Source organism: Vicia villosa, linkage group LG4, assembly GCF_029867415.1.
Source record: "Vicia villosa cultivar HV-30 ecotype Madison, WI linkage group LG4, Vvil1.0, whole genome shotgun sequence".
Taxonomy (NCBI): Eukaryota; Viridiplantae; Streptophyta; class Magnoliopsida; order Fabales; family Fabaceae; genus Vicia; species Vicia villosa.
The window spans coordinates 36631430-36654780 of NC_081183.1; the positions used below are offsets into that span (position 1 = coordinate 36631430).

A 23351-nucleotide genomic window follows, 5' to 3' on the forward strand; every position below is an offset into this window, starting at 1 on the left:
AAGAGAAAAAAACAGAGACAGAGTGTAATAGAGAAAATATAAGAGGGAAGGAGAAGCATTTGAAGAGTATTTGAAAGAAAATAAAATGAAACAAATGATGGATAGCATTTAATGTTACGTGACATGAGGAGAGATAATAAAGACAAATGAGGTGACTAGCACAGTTACCTATGGTCGGCGTCCCTTCAACTGCACGCGCGCTTATCCATGAACAGTAAAGACAGGTTTACCATCCCGAGATAAAACGTTACAGCTGTTTTGCTTTAAAAGAGGTTCTGAATCAACTTAGACAATGAAACGTTAGTAATAACCGAATCATAATTTCTAAAAGATTTCAATCAGAACTTCTGATTAAAAAATAATCCACTTTCATTTCAGAAGATACTCATACATAAGAATTTCTCATCTTCTCATTCTGGGCATAAATCCATACTGATGTTCTTCAGAATGAACTTAAACCTATCTTCAGCCAGGGGTTTTGTAAAGATATCAGCCCATTGATGGTCTGTATCCACAAAGTTTAAAGATAGAACACCCTTCTGAACATAGTCCCTTATGAAATGATGTTTAATCTCAATATGTTTAGCTTTTGAATGAAGAATAGGATTCTTAGATAAACATATAGCAGAAGTATTATCACAGAATATAGGAATGTTACTCTCATATATCTGATAATCTTCTAGCTGACTCTTCATCCAGAGCATCTGTGTACTGCAACCAGCAGCAGTGACATATTCTGCTTCTGTTGTTGATAGAGCAATAGTTGCTTGCTTCTTGCTATACCAGGAGATCAAATGACTTCCAAGAAATTGGCAACTTCCTGAAGTACTCTTTCTTTCAATTCTGTCTCCAGCATAGTCAGCATCGCAGAATCCTACTAAGTTGTATTCTTTAGATTTTCTGTAAACTAAGCCAACATTAGTAGTACCTTTCAGATACCTTAGAATTCTCTTAACAGCAGTTAAATGAGATTCTCTAGGATCTGATTGGAATCTAGCACACAAACAAACACTGAACAGAATGTCAGGTCTAGAAGCAGTCAAATATAGAAGAGATCCAATCATACCTCTGTATAACTTCTGATCTACCTTCTTACTTACCTCATCCTTACCTAGGATGCATGTTGGATGCATAGGAGTTTTGGCTTCTTTGCAGTCTAGAAGATTAAACTTCTTCAGAAGTTCCTTCACATACTTGGTTTGGTGAACATACGTTCCTTCTGATGTTTGATTTATTTGTATTCCAAGGAAATACTTGAGTTCTCCCATCATGCTCATTTCAAACTCAGCCTGCATAGACTCAGCAAACTCCTTTCCAAGTGTAGCATTAGATGTTCCAAAAATAATATCATCTACATATATTTGACAAATTAAAATATCCCTTTTAAAGGTTTTACAAAAGAGAGTAGTGTCCACTTTTCCTCTAGTGAAACCATTATCCAGAAGGAAAGAACTTAAGCGTTCATACCAAGCTCTGGGAGCTTGTTTCAATCCATACAACGATTTCTTTAGTTTAAAAACATGATTAGGAGACATAGAGTCTTCAAAACCAGGAGGTTGATGGACATAAACTTCTTCATCTATATAACCATTTAAGAAGGCACTCTTAACATCCATCTGATAGAGAGTGATGTTATGTTGAGTGGCAAATGAAATTAATAGACGAATAGATTCTAACCTGGCCACTGGTGCAAAGGTTTCTGTATAGTCAATCCCTTCTTGCTGACTGTAACCCTGAGCCACCAGTCTGGCTTTGTTCCTTACCACTTCACCTTTCTCACTGAGCTTGTTTCTGAAGACCCATTTTGTACCGATTATATTGAATCCATCTGGTCTAGGAACAAGATCCCAAACATCATTCCTTGTAAACTGATTCAGTTCTTCTTGCATAGCAATTATCCAGTCTGGATCTTCTAGAGCATGATCAACAGAAGTTGGCTCGATCAAAGATACAAGACCTAATTGACAGTCTGCATTGTTCTTAAGGAATGCTCTTGTTCTGATTGGATCATCCTTCTTTCCAAGAATGACATCTTCTGAATGACCAGAGATGAGTCTGGATGATCTTCTGACAGATGGTTCTTCAGAAATGCTTAGATTCTCCAGAGAAGCTGATACTTGATCTTCAGATTCTTTGCTTCTGAGAAGCTCTGCTTCTGATGCGTTGCTTCTTGGCTCAACAACTTCTGATACATCAATATCACAATCTGCAAAATTATCAAACTGCTTTGGTTTTTCAGAACCAAGCTTATCATCAAACCTGATATTGATTGATTCTTCTACAATCAATGTTTCAGTATTGTATACTCTGTAGCCTTTTGAGCGTTCAGAATATCCAAGAAGGAAACATTTTTGTGCTTTGGAATCAAACTTACCAAGATGATATTTAGTGTTCAGAATAAAGCATACACATCCAAAAGGATGGAAATATGAAATGTTGGGCTTTATATTCTTCCACAATTCATAAGGAGTCTTATTTAGAATAGGTCTGATAGAGATTCTATTCTGAATATAGCATGCAGTGTTTATTGCTTCTGCCCAGAAATGCTTAGCCATATTGGTTTCATTGATCATGGTTCTGGCCATTTCTTGCAGAGTCCTATTCTTTCGTTCTACAACTCCATTTTGCTGTGGAGTTCTAGGACAAGAGAAATCATGGGCAATACCATTTTCTTTGAAGAACTCTTCAAAGAATCTGTTCTCAAATTCACCACCATGATCACTTCTAACCTTTATGATTTTACACTCTTTTTCAGATTGAATCTGAATGTAGAAATCAAAGAACACTGAATGAGACTCATCCTTGTGTTTCAAGAATTTTACCCACGTCCAGCGGCTATAATCATCTACGATGACTAATCCATATTTCTTCCCTCTGACAGATGCTGTTTTGACTGGGCCAAACAGATCAATGTGCAAGAGTTCTAATGGCCTTGAGGTAGAAACAACATTCTTGGACTTGAATGCAGGTTTGGAGAACTTGCCCTTCTGACATGCTTCACAAAGAGCATCTGATTTGAATTTCAGATTAGGGAGTCCTCTGACAAGATCCAGTTTGTTAATCTGAGAAATCTTTTTCAAACTAGCATGACCTAATCTTCTGTGCCAGACCCACTGCTCTTCAGAAACAGACATAAGACAAGTCACCTTCTGACTCATAAGATCTTGCAGATCTGTCTTATAAATGTTGTTCTTCCTCTTGCCTGTAAATAGGATTGAGCCATCCTTCTGATTTACAGCCTTGCAAGACTTTTGATTAAAGATTATATCATAACCATTGTCACTCAATTGACTGATAGATAAGAGGTTATGTGTTAATCCTTCTACAAGAAGTACATTAGAAATGGAAGGAGAGTTACCAGACTTTATAGTTCCAGAGCCAATTATCTTGCCCTTCTGATCTCCTCCAAACTTGACTTCTCCTCCAGACTTAAGCACCAGGTCTTGGAACATAGACCTTCTTCCTGTCATGTGTCGTGAGCATCCAGAGTCCTGGTACCACGACATGTTGTGCTTTGTCCTTTTTGCTGCCAAGGATATCTCTTCAGAATCTGATTCTGATGTAGATTCTGATCCGTCATCTTCTGTCGCCATCAGCGCACAGTTAGCCTGCTCATCTTCAGAGTCTGAATCATCTTCTGACTCATCCCAGGTTGCCATAAGACCTTTCTTCTTATGAAACTTCTTCTTGGGATTTTCCTTCTGAAGTTTTGGACATTCATTCTTGAAGTGTCCAGGCTCATTGCATTCATAGCACATGACCTTCTTCTTGTCAAATCTTTTGTCATCAGAAGATTCTCCATGTTCAAATTTCTTTGAACTTCTGACGCCTCTGAACTTCCTTTGCTTGTTCTTCCAGAGTTGATTTAGCCTTCTGGAGATCAAGGACAGTTCATCTTCTTCTTCGGATTCTGATTCTTCAGGATCTTCTTCTCTAGCCTGAAAAGCGTTAGTGCATTTCTTGATATTGGATTTTAATGCAATAGACTTACCTTTCTTTTGAGGCTCGTTTGCATCCAGTTCAATTTCATGACTCCTCAGGGCACTGATCAGCTCTTCCAAAGAGACTTCATTTAGATTCTTCGCAATCTTAAATGCAGTCACCATAGGACCCCATCTTCTGGGTAAGCTTCTGATGATCTTCTTTACGTGATCAGCCTTGGTGTATCCCTTGTCAAGAACTCTCAATCCAGCAGTAAGAGTTTGAAATCTTGAAAACATCTTTTCAATGTCTTCATCATCCTCCATTTTGAAGGCTTCATATTTCTGGATTAGAGCAAGAGCTTTAGTCTCCTTGACTTGAGCATTTCCTTCATGAGTCATTTTCAAGGACTCATATATGTCATAGGCCGTTTCCCTGTTAGATATCTTCTCATACTCAGCATGAGAGATAGCATTCAGCAAAACAGTTCTGCATTTATGATGATTCCTGAAAAGCTTCTTCTGATCATCGCTCATTTCTTGCCTTGTCAGCTTTACGCCACTGGCATTTACCGGATGTTTGTAACCATCCATCAGAAGATCCCATAGATCACCATCTAGACCAAGAAAGTAACTTTCCAGTTTATCTTTCCAGTATTCAAAGTTTTCACCATCAAATACCGGCGGTCTAGTATAACCATTGTTACCGTTGTGTTGCTCAGCAGAGCCAGATGTAGATGTAGACTTTGCAGTTTCATCAGCCATCTTTTACTGAAGCGTTTTTCTCTTCCTGAATCTTTTCTAAACACGGTTAAGTGCTTGCACCTTAGAACCGGCGCTCTGATACCAATTGAAGGATAGAAAAACACTTAGAAAGGGGGGGTTTGAATAAGTGTAGCTTTAAAAACTTGACCGATAAAAATAAATTGCACAGTTATTTTTATCCTGGTTCGTTGTTAACTAAACTACTCCAGTCCACCCCCGCAGAGATGATTTACCTCAACTGAGGATTTAATCCACTAATCGCACGGATTACAATGGTTCTCCACTTAGTCAGCAACTAAGTCTTCCAGAGTCTTCTGATCACACACTGATCACTCCAGGAACAACTGCTTAGATACCCTCTAAGACTTTCTAGAGTATTCTGATCCACACGATCACTCTAGTTACAACCTGCTTAGATAACCTCTAAGACTTCCTAGAGTATTCTGATCCACACGATCACTCTAGTTACTTACAACTTAATGTAATCAATTCTAAGAGTATTACAATTGCTTCTTAAAAGCTATAATCACAAACTGTGATATTTCTCTTAACGTTTAAGCTTAATCTCACTAATATATTACAACAGCAATGTAGTGAGCTTTGATGAAGATGAAGATTCTGAGCTTTGAATAGAACAGTGTTTCAGCAAGTTAATATTCACAGAAATTGTGTTTTTTCGTTAACCTTGCTTCTCATCAGAACTTCATATTTATAGGCGTTGGAGAAGATGACCGTTGAGTGCATTTAATGCTTTGCGTGTTCCGTACAGCATCGCATTTAATGTTATACGCTTTTGTCAACTACCTCGAGCCTTGTTCACGCTGTGTCTACTGACGTTGCCTTTAATAGCTTCTAACGTTCCTTTTGTCAGCCAGCGTAGCCTGCCACTTGTACTTCCTTCTGATCTGATGTTTGTGAATACAACGTTTGAATATCATCAGTCAAACAGCTTGGTGCACAGCATCTTCTGATCTTCTGACCTTGAAGTGCTTCTGAGCGTGATACCATCAGAACTTCAGTGCTTCTGATCTCATGTTCTTCTGATGCTTCCATAGACCCATGTTCTGATTCTGCTTCGACCATCTTCTGATGTCTTGCCAGACCATGTTCTGATGTTGCATACTGAACCCTTTGAGACAAAGCTTCTGAGCGCTGAATTATGCATACTCTTTATATATTTCCTGAAAAGGAAATTGCAATGGATTAGAGTACCATATTATCTTAAGCAAAATTCATATTATTGTTATCATCAAAACTAAGATAATTGATCAGAACAAATCTTGTTCTAACACTTTGATCTTCAATGGTGTCCACCGTTGAATCTTTCCGTCTCTGAAACCCTTGATGAAGCTATCTTCTCCTCTTTATGGAATTCTATCGCATGATGCAAAAAGTGCCTTCTCCTTGTCTCTAAATCACTTTTTAATCTCTCTAGGTTTTCAGGTCCAAGACAGAACACCCAAAATGCCCCTGGTGCTTTTAAAAATATCAAAATAGAAAAAAATCAGAATTTCTGTCCGCACCAGCTGGCACGGGCAGACCGTGTCAACTTCTGCCACTTTGGGGAGAGTTCTTCAGGAGGTCTGACACGGCCGTGTCAACTGACACGAGCTTCCTGTGTCAGCCTCTGACTTCAACATTTGGATTTGACTTCAACATCAAAGTTGTAGCCCTTTTTGTTAGCGAAATGTTGCCACCGAAACCGCGTCATTCCGAGTTACGAAGCTCTAGTTATGATCAAAATACTATACGCTTGTCACGATTTTCAGCTTCTTTTACACCAACACATGTGAAATTTCCATCTGATCCATAATTAACCTACAACCACCAAATAGAGAGATCAAAAGCATCTAATAAGACATGATTATAAAATAAATAACATAATGCAAGCTAATTAACAAAACAAAGGGAAATCAATGAAAACTCTTAATAAACAACTCAAAGTGTTACCAAACTTGATGATCTTGTGCCGAATTCATAACAAAACTATGTAGAAATGGTGACCGATCACCTACCAAGAATTTTAATGCCACCCCTTTACAATCTGTTTCATACCAAACTTTGTCCAACTCCCCACTTTACCCACATTTAGATCTCCTAAGTTGGAGCTGCCTTTATTTGATGGATCTTGTCCTTTGGAGTGGCTATTTCAAGCTGAACAATATTTTAGTTTTTATAACTTACCACCAGAAAATCGTTTGTCTCTAGTTTCCTTTTATATGAAAGGGGATGCTTTAAGTTGGTTCAAATGGATGCATCAAAATCATTTGCTTAGTGATTGGTATTCATTCACAAGAGCCTTAGAACTCAGATTTGGCCCATCAACTTATGAAAATCATCAGACAACATTGTTCAAATTAAAACAAACTAGTTATGTTATGGAGTATCAAACAAAATTTGAGCAATTGGGTAACAAAGTTGTGGGGTTACCACCAGACGCTATTTTAAATTGTTTTATTTTTGGATTGCAACCAGAAATTCAGAATGAATTGGCTGTTCATAGACCCACATCCATCTCAAATGCCATTGGCCTTGCTAAGTTAATTGAATCCAAACTTAAGGAATCCAAGCCCAAATTTTCAAAACCATTTTCCCAAAACTACCAAAAACCAAACTCTTTTGTTTCACCCAGCCAGTACCCAAAAACAGTCCCCCAACCGAATCAAACCAGCACACCCAACCAAAAATTGACCAGCCCACCCCAAACATCGTTTCCTATTCGGAAATTAACCCAAGCCCAATTACAGGAGAGAAGAGCACAAGGGCTCTGTTTTAACTGCGATGAGAAGTTTGTCACGGGACATAAGTGTTCTACTAGCAGATTTTCATATTGTTAGCGGATGAGGATTCAAATGAAATTCAAACAGAGGTTAATGATGTCAGTGAACCTATGAACAACCAGGATATTCCTGATACTGATTTTCAATTGTCCCCTCAAGCTTTAACGGGTCAGTTTTCTCCCCAAACACTCAAGTTTCAAGGACTCATTGGTGGTTTACAAGTCATGATTTTGATAGATACAGGCAGCACACACAATATCATGCAACCACGAATTGCCCAACATCTTAACCTAAAGACCACCCCAATCACACAATTTTCAGTAATGGTGGGGAACGGCTCACATTTACAATGCGAGGGAATTTTTCACAATGTTCAAATTCAATTACAAAATAAACCATGTACACTTCCTTTTTATTTGTTACCGATCGAGGGGGCAGATATAGTTTTAGGAATGGCTTGGTTACGCACATTGGGACCTATTCAAGCTGATTTTTCAATTCCCTCACTCACTTTCCAGCATCAAAACAAACCAATCACACTGACAGGAACTTCCAATTTTTCTCCTACCCAAACCACTTTCCACCAGCTACGCCAACTTATTCATACAGATGCCATTGCTTCATTCCATTTACTAACCATGACAACTATTGAGAAACCAAATCAAACTCAAGACCCTAACCACACAACTAGAAACTTTCCTTCTACAGACCTTCCACCTGAAATCACACAGTTACTCACAGAATTTCAAACAATTTTTCACCAACCCAAAGGCCTTCCCCCACCAAGACCACATGACCATCATATTAACCTCTTACCTAACACACCCCCTATTAATGTAAAACCATATAGATACCCTCACTCAAAAAAAGACTCAATGACAATTCTGATACAGTAGATGTTAATGATGGAATCATCACGCCTAGTACTAGCCCTTTTTCATCCCCCGTTTTGCTTGTTAAAAAAAGGACGGCACATGGAATTTTTGTGTTGACTACCGAGTCCTAAATGCAGTAACGGTGAAAGACTGTTTTCCTATACCAACTATTGATGAATTGTTAGATGAGCTTGGTTCAGCTTCTATGTTCACTAAGTTAGACTTATGCTCAGGTTACCACCATATCAGGGTTGCATCTAAGGATACGCATAAAACAGCTTTTCGAACCTTTGACGGACACTATGAATTTTTAATTATGCCATTCGTTTTAACTAACGGTCCTTCTACTTTCCAATCAGCTATGAATGACTTGTTGAGACCTTACTTAAGGCGTTTTGTTTTAGTTTTTTTTATGATATTCTGATTTACAGTGCAAATTTTAGTGATCATCTAACTCACTTAAAGATTGTGTTTCAGTTATTACAGACTCGTGTATTTTTTGTGAAGTTATCTAAGTGTATGTTTGCAGCTACACAGATTGATTACTTAGGACATGTGATCTCTGCGAGTGGTGTTGCTCCAGATTCAGAAAAAGTAAAAGCAATTTTAGACTGGCCACCGCCACGTTCACTCTCGACACTCCACGGTTTCTTAGGTCTCACCGGATTTTATCGCCGTTTTGTTAAAGATTACGCCTCTCTCGCCGCTCCTCTCACCGATTTGTTACGTTCCATTAATTTCACATGGAGTACAGAGGCTGATAAAGCCTTTACAGAATTAAAGTGCAAAATGACTGACATGTCGGTTCTGGCGCTACCAGATTTTACAAAGCTTTTCATTATCGAAACAGATGCGTCTGGCGTCGCCATTGGTGCAGTCTTGTCCCAAGAAGGTCACCCTATCGCATTCTTTAGTAAGAAGTTGTGTTCTAGAATGCAGGCAGCGTCCGTTTATGTTCGGGAGATGTTGGCAATCACTGAGGCTGTAAAAAAATGGCGTCAGTATCTTCTTGGGCAGAAATTTCATATCTACACAAATCAAAAGAGCCTACGAGACCTATTGCTCCAACGAATTCAGACCACAGAACAACAACAATGGACTGCGAAATTACAGGGTTTTGACTTTGAGATTTTTTACAAACCAGGTAAATCGAACCTTGTCGCAGACGCTTTGAGTAGGAAATTCACAGCTCAGGAACCCGTTTTGTTAGCCTTGTCCTCATCAACCCCAGATCTCTTCAGAGTCCTAAAATTGTTTTATCAAACAGACACAGTGGGTCAGAATCTGGTACAAAAGAGTATTCAAAACAACACAAACAGAGCGTATCAATTCCTACATGGCTTACTTTACTATAAGGAGCGTGTATTCATACCAGATATTCACCAGCTGCGCAAGACCATCCTACAAGAGCACCATCACACACCAGAGACAGGTCATTCAGGAATAAAACCGACTTTGGCTCGTTTGAGAGCGTCTTTTTGCTGGCCGGGAGTGTACCTCGATGTCAAAAACATGGTTAAAATGTGTTCAACTTGCCAACAAAAGAAATATGAAACGCAGAAAAAGAAGGGCCTATTACAACCACTACCAATCCCTAATAAGGTGTGGGAAGAGCTAACAATGGATTTCATTACAAACTTACCAAATTCTTTCGGTCACACGGTTTTCTGGGTCATATGTGATCGTTTGACCAAGTTTGTCCATTTTATTCCTCTACCTACACATTTCACGGCAAAAGATCTGGCCACACGCTTCACTGTAGAGATCTTCCATCTCCATGGTATCCCTAAATCAATCGTCTCAGATCGCGACCCTCTTTTCTTGAGCAAATTCTGGAAACAATTTTTCAAACTCCAAGGAACCACCCTGAAATACAACACTTCTTATCACCCAGAGACAGATGGACAAACGGAATTGGTAAATAGATCTTTGGAGACATACTTACGTTGTTTGGCTGGCGAACATCTGCGTCAATGGCATAAGTTCCTCCATTTGGCTGAGTATTGGTATAATACCTCTTTGCATATAGCCATTCAAATAACACCATTCAAGACTTTATACGGTCGGGATCCTCCATAGATATTAGACTATGTCATTGAGTCCACAACAGAAGACACTCTAGATCTGGCGGTGCAACAACATCAGACAATTCTCAATGAGTTAAAGAGTCACCTTAAACAGAGTAGGATAGCTATGGAGAAACAGGAAAATATAAAGAGAAGAGATATTACCTTTCAAGAGGGTGACTATGTTTTCTTGAAACTTCAGCCGTACCGACAATCAACAGTGGCTCGACGAGGTTCGTAGAAGCTTGCAAAACGGTTTTTCGGCCCCTTTCGTATCGTCAAACGCATCGGAAGCGTCAACTACCTCTTGGATCTACCGTCATCTTCACGGATCCACCCCGTTATCCATGTTTCGTTGCTGAAGGCTTACCACGGTGACAATCCCCCAACAGACTTTCGGCCAATGCCGCTTCAAGATCGGATCTTGTTCCCCAGCACCGCCCAGGACCTGTGTGAAAACGGAAATAATCCAACATCTGTGCTGCAAACCAGTAACACAAAAGAAAGGGAGGTGAAAGAAATTTCAACGTACCACCGTCCGCTACCTTCCGTATCGGAGCCGCAGGTGGAGTTAACACAAGACAATCATCCAGCCACCGTCCGGGATACACAAGAAAAGGAGTTAGTGAACGAGGCTATGAGTCATGGAACACAAGGGAAGAGAAAGGAAGAACGTTTCGGAAAAGAGAGAGGAAAGAGTTTGAGAATTTCAGAAGGGGAGAGAAACTTTTATAAGGAGACCACTACCCCTTTGATTTCTAATAGTACCAAGAAATCTAACGTTACAATGCCTTGGGACAGTAAACTAGGTTACTCTTCCCGAAGTACAGATGTATGTACAGTAAATGGTACTAACCCCACCGCCCAAGACAAATCCTTATCACCAAGCAACCAATCAGATCCGTTTCAGCAGATTTCCTCTGACTTTTCCAAGATTTTTTCGCAGAACACTTATCCTACTCACGTGGTCGTTCAGGAACCAAACATTTCCGCTGGTGGGCTTCGTCCAAGTGAGGTTTCTACAACAATCCAGGGCCCAAACCGAACAAGTGCTTCATCCAGCCCAATTCCTTTGAACCTTGAGGACAAGGTTCCTTCTGGGCCTGGGAGTAGTGTTAGGAAGAATGCAAGGCCCAATAGAATTAAAAGAAGACCAATAATATTGAAAGACTATATTTAATATCATGGGGTGTAGTTAGTTAATTTTATTAAGTGGTTTTCTGTAATTGTTTTATTAGTGCTGGCCCATGACCCAAGTAGTGCTGAAAACTCTACTATATATGCTGTATGTTTTATCATTTGAAGTTAAGAAGAAAAGTTGTTTTATCTTATTATCTTTTTATGCATTCTTGGATCTAAAGTTAACCTAGCATAGTCTAACACTCAGCTCTAAATATATTTAAAGAAGTTGGATAATTATGTTTCAAGTTAAAATAAAATAATATTTTCTAAAATAAAGTCCATAAATTATAACGTGGATTTATTTAAATTTATCACCATTATATTTAGAAAATTCAAATCATTAGTAGTCAAGTAATATTAAAATAATAAAATTAATTATAAAATTAATCTTTATTAATTATATATTTATTTCTATCCATATTACAAATAAAATGTAATTGACATTAAAATATAATCATGATTTATTATAGCTCACTAAATATTTATATAAATTTTAAAAGTTTATATTTAATTATTAATTAATAATTTTTTGTTACGTATTTGTTTCTATTCGTATCACAAATAAAATAACAATAAACTAAAAATAGTTATACTAACTATCAAGAATAGTTATTTATCCAAAATTTCTAATATATAAAATCATTCAAATTTAATATATTTCATATATAGTTTCTCCAAAATAACATTCCATTATATATATATATATATATATATATATATATATACTTTTATTATGAAATTAACTAAAACGATAGAGATCAAAGAGAGGTAGAGAAGAGAAAAATAACATTATATCATCTTCTTTTCAAGTGTGCTTTACATTGTAATATGGGTCTCTATTTATAGGACTCAAGGGAGATAGAAAATCACACATATTAAATATGGAATAGGAAGATGAAAAACTAGGAGATGGATGGACATCTACTAACATAAATATTCATAACACTCTCCCTTGGATGTCCATTGAGGATATGCCTCGTTAAAACCTTACTAGAAAAAATCCAGTGGGAAAATTCTAGTGAAGGAAAAAGAGTACAATACCCTTTGAATGTGAATTGCCTCGCTAAAAACCTTACCAGAAAAACCCAATGGGAAAAAACTATGGTGAAGGAAAAAAGAGCGCAAAACATATGTTTTTCTCCCCCTCATGCAGACATTTACATGTGAGACGATATTATTTGTAGTAGTTGCTTAAAATTTCTTCTTGGAAGTGACTTCATGTAGTGCTAATAGTTACACAGGATTTGATGAAGTTGTTGCCATGAGTTGTTTCATAGATCTCCATGAAATGGTTGTACCATCATATATAAACAAATAACCTCTTTCTGATCTACCATTGTGAAAATCTGACAAGTAACCAGCATCTCTAAGATAACGAAGTATATATTTGACTCTGTTCAAATGTCTTCATGTAGGAGAATAATTGTATCTTGGTAATAGATTTGAAGGATAGAAAAACACTTAGAAAGGGGGGTTTGAATAAGTGTGACTTTAAAAACTCTTAAAATAAAAACAATGAACACAATTATTTTTATCCTGGTTCGTTGTTAACGAAACTACTTCAGTCCACCCCCTTAGAGTGATTTACCTTAACTGAGGATTTAATCCACTAATCAATCTTGATTACAATGGTTTTCCACTTAGATACCCTCTAAGTCTTCTAGAGTATACTGATCACAACTTGATCACTCTAGGAAATCACCACTTAGAAACTTCTAAGTCTTCTAGAGTCTACTGATCTCACTGATCACTCTAGGAACCTTTTACAATCAATGTAAAATAAATGTTACAAGAGTATGAGTTGCTTCTTAAAAAGCTATAATCACAACTGTGATATTTCTCTTAAGTTCTAAGCTTAACACTCACTAAATATTACAATAGTTTGTGAGGTTGAAGATGAAGTTCGTGAGTTTTGCTTTCAACAGCGTTTTTGTATTATTGCAAGAGTTGTTGTTTGCTTCTGATCAGAACTTCATATTTATAGGCGTTTGAGAAGATGACCGTTGAATTGCATTTAATGCATTGCGTGAATAGTACAACTTTGCATTTTATGTTTTCACTGTTTTGTCAACTACCTTGAGCCATGATTTTCCTGCTTTTACTGACTTGCCTTTTGTAGCTTCAACGTTCCTTTTATTAGTCATAGATTAGACTTAATAGCCTGTCATCTAGTACTAGCTTATGATCTCAGATTTGTGAATACAGCGTTTGAATAATCAGAGTCATTCAGCTTGGTGCAGAGCATCTTCTTGTCTTCAGACTTTGAAGTGCTTGAGCGTGATACATAAGAACTTCAGTGCTTATGCTTTTGATCTCATGTTCTTCTGATGCTTCATAGACCATGTTCTAATTCTACTTGACCATCTTCTGATGTCTTGCGAGAGCATGTTCTGATGTTGCAATCCTGAACCTTCTGAGTCAGTGCTTCTTAGCGCTGAATTGTGCATACTCTTTATATATTTCCTGAAATGGAAAATGCAAAGGATTAGAGTACCACATTATCTTATACAAATTTCATATACATTGTTATCATCAAAACAAGAATATTGATCAGAACAAATCTTGTTCTAACAAGATTAACCACAAACAATATATCGAGACGTGTATAATTAGCAAGGTACATTAGTGCTCCAATTGCACTAAGATGTGGTACTTCAGGACCAAACAATTTTTGTAATCATTTTCTTGAGGCCTAAAAGGATCTTTCTCTACATCTAATGATATAACAATCATTGAAGTAGACAACGAATGAGATTTGTCCATATAGAAGTGTTTCAACACTTTTCTATATAATCTTCCTGATGTACAAATATTCCATTTTCCAAATTCTCAATTTGTAAGGCTAGACATAATTTTTGTTTTTCCTAGGTCCTTCATCTCAAACTCTTTCTTTAAGGAATTTATAGCTTTTGGAAGCTCTTCAGGAGTTCCAATAATATGTATGTCATTCACATAGATAACTAGTATTGCAAATTCTTTTCCACATCATTTTATAAAAATACAAGTACAAATTGAATTATTTGTATATTCATCATTTAGTAAATATTCACCGAGGCGATTATACCACATGCATCCAGATTCTTTCAGCTCATACATAGACTTGTTCAATTTGATGTAGTAGTTTTCTCGAGATCCACAATTACGTGCCTCTGGTATATTGAACCCCTTTAGGGAGTTTCGCGTAAATGTCACTATTAAGTGAACCATATAAATAAGATGTCATCATGTTCAAATTAAGCCCTTCATGTGTTACAAGGCTAATTAATTATCAAAAATCGATTGAATCCACTACAAGTGAATATGTTTTATCAAAATCAATATTAGGTCTTTGTGAAAATAATTGAGCAATAAATCAAACTTTATATCATTCTTTTATTTTTCACAAAAACTCATTTATATCCAATTAGTTTCACACCTTGAGGTGTTCGGACTACAGGTCCAAAAGTGAGTCACTTGTAAAGTGAGTTTAATTCTTCTTCAATTGAATATATTTATTTTGGTCAATTCTCACTTAGTCTGCAATCTTTAATAGACTTTGACTCATGATCCTTGTTATCATTGATCACTTTTAGCGCTATATTGTATACAAAGACATATTGACTTTATTTGGTTATCTCAATTTCGGTTCCATTCCATTTCATCCATGGCATAATTTATCGAGATCTCTTTATTTCATATTTCAAGTACTTGATTTGTTCTTCTGGAACTGAAAATTAAATTAGGTCAAAGTGCTCTTAGCATTTTCATATCCTCACGTGGGTCATCTTTAGTTTCTTTTCTTAGTAGAGGGCTTTTAACATTAGAATCGGCTTTCATACCACGCTTCAGGCGCAACAACAACTCATTTGCAACATTATATTATCCAATAGGAGAATCCACTTTGAGTGGAGTATTATCAGCTGATAATTTATTTCATAAACTTTGCAAACGAATAATATTTTGAAATTTTGGTTCATATTGGTTTGTACGAGGACCAAGACAAAAGTTTATTTTAAATTGTTCATTTGAAATTCTTGTTCATGATTTCATCTGTTCATTTGAACTTCTTGTTCATGATTTCCAATATTCTTTCATGACTCGTCTTAATGTATTATATTGGAGCAATTGGAATATACACAACACATCCTAATGTTCACTTAGATGAGAAATATTAGAATAAATTAGGGAGGACTAAGATATAGTATCTTGTTGGCTTAATGCGAATAAATATCTTAATATCATACTTTGGGTGTTTCAAATATATAATTTAGAATTGATGATCTCATAAGTATCAACCATATAATTAACTTTAGACGTCTAAAGAATGGATCTTCGGGTCCATTTTCTTTTTATGAACATATATTACATGATATTTAATATCAATTTTAATAATATATGTGATACTTATACAGGAATTTCTAAAAAATCCAGAAAACAAGATCTTAGTCTAATTAGTTGAGAAAATAATTTCACAAACTTCTGGTTGTGAGTAGAGACATATGCATGATATTTTAGTCGATGCAACAATTAATGTCATAAAAACGTAATTTCTCAAATTTTTATTTTCCTTTAGAAACTCACAAAAATTGACTGGATTGAAGAAACTTCTGGTTCTTCAATACAAATTATTCGCATCATATTATATCCAAGATGACCCAACCGATTTTACCAACGACACATTTAAGTGTAATTTGTAAACTACTGGTTTACAATGACATTTGCTTAAATTGTACTGATATAAGTGTAGTACAAGCCCGAGGGAAAAGCCTATAGCTTTTCTATTATACATTTTATGTCCAAATTCATTTGTGTAATACAAAGATATTCAATACCTCAAATATAATTCATGTGAATTATCTATGACGAAAATATTTGACAAGACATAAAGAGAACACGCATAAAGAAAATGTAAAGGATTAAAGTTCATTCGAATCTCGACTCTATCAAAATATGAGCTTACTTTCGTGTGCCTTTAAGATGGACTAACAAATGTCATTTATCCACTATACTTGTAAAAAGAAAAGAATAGTATAATTAAAATTTATATGAAAAATCTAAGCACTATTGTAACAACTTTAAAATATGTAGCAACTTTAGACCATTGATATATTCTTTAACTAGTAAAGGACCCGTGCGTTCGCACGGGTCACGCAAAGTCGATATAAATAATACATAAATATATAACAATGGTTAATATATATATATATATATATATATATATATATATATATATATATATATATATATATATATATATATATATATATATAAAAGATATGCAAATTAAAAAAAATATTTGAAATTATAATTGTCATATAAATAATAATTTAATATAGTTAGAAATATATACTTTAGTAGAAAAAATAAATGAAATAATTAAGCATTTATCTACCTGTGCGTTCGCACGAATTATACAATATCATTATAAATCTACCATGAGTAGTCATTTACCCATGCGTTCGCACGGATTATATAATGTTATAAATAATAAATAAATATAATATATGTGAATAAAATATATACAGATTAAGTAGCTTTGCCCCAATGTATATTTTAGAAAAAAAATAAAGAAAATAATTAAGAAATCATTTACCCGTACTAATGAATATATTTATTACAGTAATCAATGAATATTATAATAAAATATTTTTTTAAAAAAGAGAATAAAGTTCTTGTAATTGAAATGAATATTAGAATAAAAAAAATTATATTAAATAAATCACTTCTCTTAGTCTTTATTAAAAATAAGATAATTATTTTATAATAATAATAACCTCTCTATTTTTTTTTAAATAGTTGAAAAATACTAATGAATATATTTATTACAGTAATCAATGAATATATTTATTACTATAATAAATAATAATATAAATGATATGATTTTTTTAATATAAAAACAAATGTCATCGTTAAAAAATAAATATACTATCTTTTCCAAAATAAATATAATATAATTATAATTATTAAAAGTCAATATATTTTAAATCATGGGCTAGTTTATATATTAATAAGTGTAAATATGATTTCCATATTAAAATCAAATCAAAATTCAAAATTAAATATTAAAAAATAATTTGAATAAAATCAAAATATAAGTTTTACCTTTGCATTGAAAATTAAAAGAATTACTCATCACTCTGTAAAATAATTCAATATTGTAATAATTACTTTTTTTAATATTTATTTATTTAATTACTATTATTAACAAATTATAATATTGATTAATAATAAAGAAGCAAGTCATTATATTAGTTTTAATTAGGAAATGAAATTAAATATGATAGGCATTTACTTTCTTAGTAGATTTAAAAGTAAAATATACTAAGAATAGCTCATGGATGGTGAAAAGGATTCTGGAATTGCGGGATCAGGTGCAGTACATCCAGCTTATATGGGATCGTATTTTGTTAATAAATAATAATATTAAAAATATTTATTTCATTGATATAACTTCAAATAAAAAATTCGGTATAAATAATAAATATATATTATATAGTTATTGTTAAAAATTATATATATAAGATATATAAATTAAATAGTCTCGACCATAAAAAATTTAATAACCATGTTTTTCGATTAACCTATTTTTTTCAATTAATTTCGTTATCAAAATTTATACGAATATATTTGATATAATTTGGTAATTGCTATTAAACCAAATATATAGTGGAAAAACATGTTTGGATACAAATATATTTGATATAATTTGGTAATTGCTATTAAAGTTCATTCGAATCTCGACTCTATCAACATATGAGTTTACTTTCGCGTGCCTTTAAGATGGACTAACAAATGTCATCTATCCACTATACTTGTAAAAAGAAAAGAATAGTATAATTAAAATTTATATGAAAAATCTAAGGGTATGTTTGGATATCACGAAATGAACGGAGCGGAATGGAATGGAGCGGAGTGGGATGGAGCGGAGTGGAACGGAGCGGAACGAATGTACCATTCCATTGTTTGGAAATTTTAGAACGGAATAAGACAAATTATTCATTCCGCCCAAATTGGAGGGGAAGGAATATAGTGGTAAGTGATGGAATAGAATGGAATCCATACCACTCCTTTCCGCTCCGCTCCATCCGTTTTTAAATTATCCAAACAACGGAATATCATTTTATTCCATTCCATTCCGCTCCGCTCCATCCGATTCCATCAATCCAAACAAAGCCTAAGCACTATTGTAACAACTTTAAAATATGTAGCAACTTTAGACTATTGATATATTCTTTAATAGATTGCAATGTTTTAACTCTCTTGTTAAAATATCAATATTTAGAAAGAATGTGAATAAAGAAATTGTATCCGCAAACATTGATCATCCTAAGAATATCTCATGATTTAACACTTTTAATCATACGCATGCATATGAACATATTATCATATAATTATCAAAATCATACAAAATCATATCACTAAAATTATATCATCATATATATATATGAAATATATAGATTTAGAATTCTAATTATGAAATAATTTATACTCTAACAAATTTAATAAGTTTTTAACATAGCCAAATGCTAGAAAATTACAATTTTTTTTACATTGAAGCACACAAATTTCTTTATGAAATCCTTCTGGAATACTTCACTATTATTGATTCAATACATCTAGAATTTTATAATATAGGTGATGCAATCATTTTTCAAATTTTTAACATAACAGATGTAATCCTTCTGGGATATGTTATTAGTATAGATGCAATCCTTCTGGGATTCATTAATATCATGATGAAATTCTTCTAATATTCTAGTTACAACATTTTAAGGTGTGTGAAATCCTTATTTTAAAACTTTAACTCTTCGGGAATTATATATCATAAATGATCCTCGTAGTGATAAAAAGAAACAATTACTTGTATAATCCTTCTAGGAAGCTAAAAAAAAATCCCTTCAAAGTCATGTCACAAATATTCACATCGATTAAGAAAAATAATTCTTTAAGTAATCCTCTTGAGATATCTTAACATTAGTTTAAGAGAGGTTTTTTTGTGTAGTTCTTCAGGAACTCAATCACAATCACAATTTTTTTATAGTTCTTCAGGAACTCGATTACATTTTGTAGTTCTTCAGGAACTCAATCACAAATCGTTTACTAATAAAAATAATAATATTTATAATCCTTCTGGGATGCACGCTATTCATGCAATTCTTCAGGAATGCATGAAAATTACACTTGTTGTTTTCATAAAAATTGAACAATCATTCTTTAAGCAATCCTTCAGGGATGCTTCAAGAACTTATTGATGATAGACAACTTTAAAATATATAATTGTGTTAATTAAACAAAATGTCCAATGAAATCTTATACAAAAAAAATAATAGAATAGCATGATAAAATTTAATCTATAAGATGAAGAAAAATCTTAAAAACTTACTCGAAAGAGAAGAAACATGATTATGCAAATTGATCATAAAATCGCTCACACGGTAGAGTTTCGCATTGATAACGTGTTATGAAATTAATTAAAACGGTAGAGATCAAAGAAAGGTAGAGAAGAGAAAAATAATATTATATCATCTTCTTTTCAAGTGTGCTTTACATTGTAATATGGGTCTCTATTTATAGGACTCAAGGGAGATAGAAAATCACACATATTAAACACATATTAAATATGGAATAGGAAGATGAAAAACTAGGAGATGGATGGACATCCACTAACAAAAATATTCATAACAACTTTTAATTTTTATTATAAGACGTAAAATATTATATTTGTATAATATATTCATGTAAATGTCATAAATATACATTCAATCGTATTTAGAGGATGACTAGTAACACTCTCTTTTGAACACTCTCTCAAGCACTCACTTTATTATTGGTTGAAACATGCGTGGGCCCCTCATTTTGAAAAAAGATCCACATAAAGTAGTAGGACCCACACATGTTTCAACCAATAAGAAAGTGAATGTTTGAGAGAATGTTTAAAAGAGAGTGTTACTAGCATTTCTCTCCTATTTATTTTCATTATTTATATCACCTATTTATATCATAAATATACATTCAATCCTACAATTTCAATGACTAAGTTACATATTGACCCTTCAATTTGGTGACTCAATTTTGCTAGCAAGAGCCACCAAGAGATAATAATTAATAAATAAATGAGAGGCAATAAACTGGCATTTGAGCTTCAACCAACTACCATTTTTTTCTTCAATAAACCCAACTCCTTTTTTAACTGAGCAAGAGCAGCTTCTACTTCATCAAGGTTATCCTCAATGCTTCTGTTTTCCTTGCGAGCTCCACCTTGAGTCCTGTTGCTTTGTGTCTCTGTGCCATATAAATTAGATGGATTTTCACCTTGAGGATTGTCATGTGGTTCAACAATATTGAGTTCTTTCTCAAGGAACCCCACAAACTCTTCTCCTATTTCCTGAAAGTTAAAATTTAAGAAATCATGATTCCTTGTTAAATACTAAGGCTTTTCTTAGAAATCTATGATGATAATAAAGGGTTATACATTGTCAACAAACCACAATCAATTAGAAACAAATACAAATGTTAACCGGAAGTCTCACCGACAATTCCTCCCATAGACTCTTTGGTTTTCCTTGTGAAGCCGCACTGGCTTCTCAGATCTTGAATTCTTCTTAAAGATCCTTAAAGAAGTCTCATGTAATAATGAAATCATCAGAACTCAAACCACACATGAAATGAAATATAAAACTAAGTTGTAACATTAGAGACATCCCTTTCCCCAGATAAAATTGTAATGAAATGTAGGTTAATCGTATTGTTGGTTTGGTCACATGATGTCTATCAGAGAGTATATATAACTACCTATTGTTATTTCAACATCTCTCAAAAAATTAGTTGCAGCAGTAAGATATTAACATAATTTTTTTTTCTTCTAAAAATGTTGCTAACTTGATGAAAGTAAAAAATGTATTCCTTAATAGATGCTAATGCAGTAACCAGATGGAAGAATTGAAAATGTATTCTTCAACAGATGCTAATGCAATAGAATTCATGGAGTATTTTTCATCCCAATTGTAGTTTTCTCTGAAAAGCCAAAAAAGGTCAGCAAAAAAAATTCATGATTTATGCCAGTAAACCAATTATAGCTTCTTTAGGTAACAACTGAACACATAGTTGGAGTTCCATTAGACTAGGTTCTTTAGTGGTTCTCCGTCAAATCATGTTGGTTACACCGAAGGCGGTCAATTGGCTAAAGCAGTTCAGCATCGTCCTTACACTGTAAGAATGTTAACAGAATGCAAGCGTAACATCATTGTCCTCCATTTATGCACTCCCAAAAACAACATAGTCTTTGCCAGAAGCAACAACCTTAAAACTTGGTGGAAGAAGATTTCCAATGTCCATATTTTGTCCTATTTTCACAATAATCTTGTCATCTATCTTTGCTACATAAAGGTCAGCATTAGCAGCCAGAATGTTCACACTACTTTTCTCGTTTATGCCATTCTTCGGTCTTATTGATCCCAATTTCGTTATCTCATCCTTCAAACCCCAATCAATGAAATGATCATAGAATATTGATGGTGTTCCGGGATGTGTTAGAATATATGCATAACCCAACATTACTTTATCAGAAGGAAATGGCCAAAGCCTCTGAGTTGAACTTGTATCATGATTAATAATAAATGTTACATCGTTTTTGGGTTTTATATCGATCAATCCAGGTGGTTTTCTGTTTGAATCTTTCAACCTCCATAGTTCCCCTTGTACAATAGCTTGAAGAATCCCTTTGGTGGTAAAATCAAATTCGGTAACAACACCGCCACCATCACCTTCAACCCAGTTAGCAAGTTCGCCTCTCGCCGCGTCTTGGTTAAAGTTAATCTTCCCATCACCACTGTTAGAAAGTGAGTTAAAATACTCTCCAACTGCAAAATCTAGTTTAGTGTTCTCCACGTAAATTTTAGTTATGTTAGGAGCATAGCCTTTGACGAAATCAAATCTCCATCCGGAGAATCCGATTTCGGTTTTGAGCCAGTTCAGCCATTCAGATAACTCTTTTTGTACTTGTGGATTGAGATGATCAATGTCAGGTACAATTTGATAGTAATCTTATCAGTAAAGATTGAAGGAATAAAACTTAACTACAAAAAATTTATATGTAAATAGTGATTTTGTAAATTTACCTTTTTCATCACTGTTTCCTTTTTCCATGTATCTATGCCTTTCAATAATGCTTTTGTTTATGTACCTACACCAATTAATCATTTTCATCTTCAAATTAAAATTTTCCCTAACTCAATCATCTCAGACTCATAGAACAGTTATAACTATCGTCGAAGTGGAATCTCCAACATTAAGATTACCTATGAATATCATGATAGGAAAAACCGTGAGCATCCAATCAGCAAAAGGTTGGAAAAGCAAAGCCAAAGCATAATCTATAAGTGGCATATCTAGTGCTGGATGTCTAAGCCTCATATTGTAGTAAACAGTTGACAATGCCGCACCCATAATCATACATGCATTCACAAATCAAAGCTATAAAACCAAGCTAATATCGACAAATACTTCGCGCGCGTGTATGCGAGTGTTGTAAACTCTGAATATCGAGTTCAATTTTTACTGATTAAAAAAGGTACTTATACTTGGAAATTACAGAATAAGCAACCATGGTCTCATTGGCCTCCTACAGAACGAATAATCATCGTCTTTAGAAAATATCAAACCACTAAAAATGCGAGATTTTAATAACCAATAATATAAAACAAAGGCTTAACTTGGAAGTAAAGTAACTATCTTAGGAACCAAAGTGAATGTCTATGGAACAATCACCACAACAAAGGATACTTT

The 23351-nt window shown here is 34.2% G+C and overlaps 1 protein-coding gene across 1 annotated transcript; it reads right to left on the reverse strand.

The window, feature by feature from the left end:
* Positions 1-21821: 21821 nt before the first annotated feature.
* LOC131597075 (alpha-amylase-like) lies at positions 21822-23012 on the reverse strand. The gene is made up of 2 exons (XM_058869791.1): positions 22865-23012; positions 21822-22609 (listed from the first exon to the last, which is right to left on the reverse strand). Exons 1-2 carry the CDS (start codon positions 23010-23012, stop codon positions 21822-21824), a joined length of 936 nt encoding a protein of 311 aa, XP_058725774.1.
* Positions 23013-23351: the final 339 nt, after the last annotated feature.

Coding starts and splice junctions, on each gene's coding strand:
- LOC131597075 (XM_058869791.1), bottom strand. CDS start 23,012: ATGGGTGCGGCATTGTCAACTGTTTACTACAATATGAGGCTTAGACAT. Junction 22,610..22,864: donor TCCTATCATGATATTCATAG/GTAATCTTAATG, acceptor TTTACTGATAAG/ATTACTATCAAATTGTACCT.